Source organism: Magallana gigas, chromosome 6 (genome assembly GCF_963853765.1).
Source record: "Magallana gigas chromosome 6, xbMagGiga1.1, whole genome shotgun sequence".
Classification (NCBI taxonomy): Eukaryota; Metazoa; Mollusca; class Bivalvia; order Ostreida; family Ostreidae; genus Magallana; species Magallana gigas.
Window position 1 is genome coordinate 13,467,836 of NC_088858.1, and position 7,447 is coordinate 13,475,282.

General features: G+C 31.1%; 1 protein-coding gene across 1 annotated transcript in view; it reads right to left on the reverse strand.

Annotated features, from left to right (window-relative positions):
* Positions 1 to 6,594, reverse strand: part of LOC105336817 (achacin-like) — a 33,682-nt gene extending 27,088 nt beyond the window's left edge. Inside the window, exon 1 of the mRNA XM_066089103.1 lies at positions 6,460 to 6,594. Within this exon, the coding sequence (XP_065945175.1) occupies positions 6,460 to 6,520 (61 nt within the window). The 5' untranslated portion in view covers positions 6,521 to 6,594. The remainder of the gene's footprint in view (positions 1 to 6,459) is intronic.
* Between the last annotated feature and the right edge of the window lie 853 nt (positions 6,595 to 7,447).

The window sequence follows — 7,447 nt, forward strand, 5'->3', positions numbered from 1 at the left end:
TTATTATCCAATAAACTTTGTCTTGTATACAAATATATCAATAATATATCACCCTGTAAACTGGTAAATTATACTACATACTCTATACTATATTCTATGATTATTTTATAACACCACTTCTTGACTTTGTATTTTGGAGAGGGTTTGTATAGGCTTTGCCTGTTGCCTAATCCATTTGATTACTCAATAAAATATGTTTAAATTAAAATATATTTCTGCATTAAAGCGCTTTGTAACATAGCAATTTTATCACAAATTATACACTTTGCACCTACATGTTGTTATTTTCTTCCTCAACGCAATTTTTGTAAGTATCAGTTCTGTCTTTAATTTTTAATAGATGTGCTTTCAGAGAAATCATAACTTGGACATATCAACAATTTGAATTTTGTAAACTTTATCGATGGAAACGGATTTACTTATTAAGCGTTTACTTGTAACCAAATCCTTGCTTAATTACATGTATATTATATACTATATATTATATACATATAAAAGTATTGTACGTTTGATTAAAGGAAGAGGGAATAAGTTTTTGAGAATAATGAGGTGATCAAACACTGTGGGGAATAAACACTTATACTTTATTTTAGCAATATTGCATGCACATTATGAAGAGAGAGAGAGAGAGAGAGAGAGAGAGAGAGAGAGAGAGAGAGAGAGAGAGAGAGAATATTATTACAACATTATCACTTTCATTACTTTTTTAAACACTTTACCGGTAGTCAGTTAAAACATGCTTTTTAATTATAGGTACACCTATTATCTAATTAATTTTATTTGTCTTTTCACGCCCTCACATCTACCACAGCTACTTATGTACACTATGTTGTCAACGTATACCCTCTGTTACGGTAATCCACGTATGCGACCTTTTATTATTTATCTTAAACTAGTGATAAATTTACCTAGATACTTATAAATTATTGATATAGTATGATAGCTTTCTGGTCTACTGAAAATTAAACAAAGCACACGCTAAAAAGACAATCTTAGTTGCGAAGAACACAATGCAGCGGAGATATTTTTTTTCTTTCTCAGCTCAGGGGTGTATTCTGATTAGCACAGGTGTGAATGCCTGCAGGGCTTCTTTTACCCGTGTTCACATGTTGTGAAACCCTCTGCTCATACATTATACACACCGGAAGAGATTTAAAAACAAAGGGACTACATGGTGTGTGCAAATTATCGACAAAATACTCCTGGTTTTCTTTTTTCAGATTCTTAAACAATTGGTCAAAATCTAACTCGCTATCAATATTTGATATTCCACAAAGTAATTTATTAAAATAATACGGTCATACATAAACCATACGCAAATGGCCGACTGGATTATGTAAACAAAGACATCTTTAAGATACAAGTACATTAGGAAAAGAAAATAATTAATTTCTTTAACTTTAATAAATGACTACGGTTAGGACCTTTTCTTATAGGGGAAAGCCGGTGTAACGAAGAATTTTGACCCGGGTTGAAAATTGACCCGGGGGTCATTTTTCAACGTTGAATATTGATACCAAAGGTGTTGAATAAAGACCCTAATCCGTTGAAAATTGACCCGCATCGTGGAATTTTGATCATGAAACCGGTTCAAAATTCAACAGCAAAGAAGCACAAATTAACGAATCAATATTATAACTTGAGATTATCTAATTAAAAATTATCAGTTTTTACATATTTATTCTTTACATTTACATGTTTACATGTTTCAACGGGGGAGGAAGGGGGGGGGGGTTAAAATTAGACTGAAATGATTATATTTTGAATTTACATATTATCCCTTTAAATATGTAATAACTACTTTTTTGATAATAAACTTTCGCGTATAATTCCTGTTTTGTATGATATCTAGGCCTATATATTAAAAAAGTATATATGTTTTTTAAGAATACTTGTAAACATGGTTTCACGTTAAACTATTCAATTCAGTAAAACTTTTTTTGTAAATTCCCTGGAAAAATGTACAAATATAAATAATTCTTAAAATTACAATACGTCATATTGTTTAATTTTGGTTTTACGTTCACCCAGTTAATTGAAACTTTGATATTATTTTTGTAAATTTACTAGGTGGTGTAAATACAAAATTTACATTATGTCATATTGACATTTTAGTGTTTGTACCCACTCAGTTTGTTACAACTGTGACTATCTGAATTATTAAGCTCACTATATAAAATGATTTTAGAAGAATTAACTCTGATCCCTGTCACTGTCCTGGTTGCTTCAATTTGTACAATTCGGATTTTTCCTTGATACATCTGCTCCACACAACATCACCATATTCCAATCTAGGTCTGATAAAAGTCGAATTTTAACAAGTGTTTATCTATCAATTGCATGCTTGAGTAATCTTAATATATTCAACTTTTTGCACGCCATTTCATGTATACCATTAATATAATTAGATCAACCATCCTTCGACTGTATATTTAGATGCAAACCTACATTTTTAAAATTGATAACATTTTTGCTGTAGAGGGTATTGGTATTTGTTTTTAATTTTGAGAAATATATTACGTCAGTTGCCTGTGTTTCTTTACAGGTAAATAATGGAATTGAAAACTCAAAATAATAGAAATAAATTGCATTTTTGGGAGTTGATTTTAATAAACTCTCCTGTGCAGTTACTCTGGCAAACCGAAAGTGAAACAGTGTTTGGATCTAAGCACAAATCATCACCGCTGACAAGACCTAGTTCTCGGAAATCATCGATAAATTCGCTGTAATGAATTCTGAAACACTGTTTTTCAAGGAAACTTATTTATAAATACCTTGAAAATAGTCAGATTTTATATGGTAGAAACAATTTAGATATTTTTTGTAGTGGTATGTATTCCTACACTAGAGTTTACCATAGTCTCGTTCAACCAGACGATCTGTTGTTTCCGTAAATCTTCAACACGCAGCTAGAGAATCTCTCTTGCTTTTTGGGGATTAACGGAGACAGCCGAGCGTCTGGTTGAACGAAACTAAAGTTCAATATTGCTTGGATCCATAGAATTTTTCAGAAATATTTCGATTACTGATACCTACCTTCATGGAATTAATAGTATCTTTAAATATAACACGACATGATTTATATGGGGTTTTCTCGAAATTCTTTTCGAAAAATTCCGAGTATTCATATTATAAAAAACGTGCCTTATTGAAATAAAAACAAGAAACTACTTGCCATGCAAAATAACGTATTGTTGATTCTAAAATAAATAATAATCGATAAAATCAACTGCCGTCAGTACTTCAGTACTTTGATTTAAAAAGGAAATATGACTCTGCATATGCAGAAAAATTGGAAAAAAATTAAAAACATGTATAAATATGTATATGCTGTGTATATATGTATAATACAGTTTATATAAAAAAAGATAAAAAGATGACAACCATTCATTTATTATTTTGTCAGGGCAATATTCTGACCTCTTCAAATTAAACATAGGTATCTGACATTATATCCTTTTGTCTTAATATAAATATATATATACCCTTTACCCAATAAAACAGTATAGGTAATATATTTTCAATTATTTGAAAAATATACAACGTCAGGTGCCTGTCGAATAGAGCTCTAGGGCCCGTTTCACAAAGATTTCCTAAGATGTTTCCTAATATAGAACTTAAGATATGCCTAAGTTAAAACTTAGGAAGTCCCTAAGATTTGTCATAGCTGTTTCACAAAACTTTCTTGGCGTAACGCATTTCACTAAGTCTTATCTTAAGATATATTGTAAGCCACTTTCATATCATATTATCAATTCTAAACTAATACCGATCATGTAAATTCTTATCAATATGATACGAATTTAAACTAAATATAATTGAATGTATTAACTCATTCCCTTATTCACCTAGAAACTTCTTAGAAAAAAGTAAAATGTGTAAATAGTGTAGTGTTTGTGTGCATGTATCAAAATTTTGTACAATAGTTTACCTTCACACGCATACACGAGTAGATAAGAATTACGTTATCAACCCGCATACTCTTTAAAAATTGTATTTTTGGAATATGAGAGAGAAATAATTGATCATAGTATCTTTCTTGATGATTGCTACATATGCATATATTTCTTTATCGTAAATATTTATATAAGGAATAAAGAATCATTTTTTGAGTAGTATGAGGTAATAATTTTGGTTGGGGCGTGATCAAATCCAATAAAGCCTGAAGGGCTTTATGATAGATTTGATCACGCCCCGACCGAAATTATCACCTCAGAATATTCAAAGAATAATTCCTTATTACTTATATTTATATAATTTTTAGCCATCGTACGATTAAATATTTAAATATAAATAAGCAAACCCCGCTGGCGCCTCAATTTGGCATCATTTGTATTATTGGTTATATAGTACAAAATCGATACATAGTGTTATCACAGGCAAAGACACTGGAAAATGTAAATATATGAATATGACCGCATGATCGATCAATTGAAAACATTGGTTCCTGCTAGAATTTTTTGTTTATTCTTTATAAATGTTCGAGTGCATTTTATTGTTTAGTTTGGTCCATTATAAATAGCCCGTGTAAACATATACAGATATGCGTAATCCTAAATTAAAAAGGTTCGTTGAGATATCAAAATATGATTGTACTAAATCATACGGTATATTTCAAACGGAATACAATAATCACATGTAGACAGTGATTATTAGCATTCAGAATGGAGAGATATGGAACTTTTAGACTATAAGTTTGATGTAATTCGTAATTTTTGTTTGTAATGGTTGATATATAAATGTGTTGTTTTTTTTACTAAAAGAAAACATTGCAAATAAATGTATTCGGCTGAGAGAGGAAGTGAGGATAAAATGCAACAATTTCTGAATGAAACAGCATCCACACGAACAAAAAATCAAATGAACAACCCACCCACCCCCTCTCAAAGAAAACATCTAAAATTTCTCCTGTAAAAAAAAGTTTACTTCATGGAGGGATAGGACAAATCATCCAGTCATTCTGTAATTGAGTATTTGTTTAGTATTTATTCCTGTTTAAGATATCAGTGATTCTCGGGCATAAATAATTCATTATCATCATGCAGTGCACAAACTACCGGTATAATTATACCGGGCCCGCTATCCATCTGCGCGTGCGACCAGATAATCGAAAAAAAATTGTAGAAATTCAAAGTCTTCACCAAAAGAAATTAATTAAGAAATATATGTACGTCTTCATAGGTTTAAAGTATTCAGCTTAGAAGTAAAGAGAAAAAGGTCTTAATGATACGTGTATTCTAGTATTGTTGTTCAACTTTAATGTGCATATACAGTATAATTAATTTCAATATAAAACATAAACAGTTGCCATGTTGAGTATGTTCCTAAGACATCGATTTACCTGTCTTAAAGTTAAGACATAACTTAGGAATTCCATAAGATAAGATTAGAAAAATGAAACGGATAAGTAATGAACTTAGGAAAAAATTCTTTCCTAACATATAACTTAGTCCTAAGTATGCTTTCTGAAACGGGCCCCTGTTAATTGCCTGAAAAATGACGAAAACGGGCAAAACATTTGTTCGATATATTTATCAGAGATAATGACAAGTTTAAACTTTAAATTCTGTCACACGAGGGAACGAAAACCAATTCTATGACAAAAAGTATTCTAGCCCTACTCGCCTGTTCCATTCTGAAGCAAACGGTCATCTTCTTAGCCTTATTTACATAGTATTGTAATAATAAATGGATATCATATTTTCAGTCTCAAAATTAAATGATTAATCAGACATATCAACCTAAAAGAAATTAGCCATGTCCGCATATGTATCATCTACGCTAGCCAAGAGTCTGATTCGTTTTTCTCAGCAAATGAGACTTGGGGGAGATGGAAAAAACGAATCGGACACTTGGCTAGCAAAGATGCATATATATCGGACAGTATGAACATTTAAAAACTGAAACTTTCAAATATGTGCATGATAGTACATTGAAGCCGTGTATAGAGTAACTTCCAATTCAGATAAAATCTCTGAGGTTGGGGTCAATTCTCAACAGGATCAATTTTCAACGTGTCGAGGTCATCAGAGTTTAGAAAAATCTTTCTCAAACCGTTGAAAAATGACCCCGGGTATAAATTTCATGATTTTGGTCTCAATTTTCAACGTTGAAAAATGACCCCACGGGTCAATATTCAACGTTGAAAAATGACCCCCGGGTCAATTTTCAACCCGGGTCAATATTCTTCGTTACACCGGACCTTAAATGTTAACATTAAAGGTCCGGTCGGACTATTTTAGGGGTGGACCTTGAATTATACGACACCGTCCCTTTTAATGACTGACAGAATATATGACAGCTCATTGCTATATAATATTACCCGTTTTTCTGTCTAAATCAAAATTTAATTTGTAGAGTAATCAACGTTTGTTTTTTTAGAAAGTCATTTTATGAAACCAGTTAAGACGGTATATAGTGTTGTGTAACATATTTTAATTTCCAAAATAACGATCTTACCTTTGCTTTTTCCCAAAACAAACCATGCCAAACAGAGTAATTTTGTTATTAAGACAATCATCACTGTGCCACCACTAACTCAAATCTCTTCCTTCTTTTGTTTTCAAATTTAGAAATGGGTTAGCATTAATGTTGGTTTCTGAGGAAAAATATTTTTTAGGGCATTCAAGATATTTTTCAAATAAACAAAAACATGAATTTTGAAAATGCAAATAGTTTAAAGTGTCACTGAGACACTGCAAATTATTTTTTTTTAAAGAAAAAATAAATTTTCAATGTTTTAAAAATGCATTACAGTTGTAGTCAATCCACACTATTTTAAATTCTATCCAAATTACACATTTTTAAATTTAATACACGAAGGGAAAAAAATAATCGACACTTACCTACCGAACAAAAAAAACCAAAATACACAAAGAGAAAAATATGACCATTTATATACATAGATGTTATGCATTCAAGTTCACCAAATCTAGGCCTAGGATCATTATTGAAATTATACTTTTAAATAAACAACTAGGTTTTAACACAATTCATGCTGTTCGTGAGTTGAAATATTTAGTAGATTATTTTTGTACTTTATTTTTTACGCTGCATTTTTTCATCATGCAGTTATGCTTAGAGATGAAAGAGAATTAATTATTCCCCAGCACATATTCAGACCGGGAATGGTGTCCCTTATGAAAGTTCAGATAAGTCCAACGTAGTTAGAGTAAATACTATTGATAGACGGATAGAAGAGTTATCAGCAAAGTGTGATGTTTTAGAGAAAGAGCTTAAAACGAAGTATTTTAAAAATGGTTTTGCTTTTAATTTGTTAGTCAGACGGCTAGAGAGAATCGAACGCACGTGCAATCTGACAGTTATTTGGCACAGTCACGTCATTCAAAGCATAGGAAAGAAATTAAGTCGCCAACATTTGATGGTAGTTTTGATATTCATGAATTTTTCATTCAGTTTGAACAGGTTGCTAAGTGGAATGGGTGGA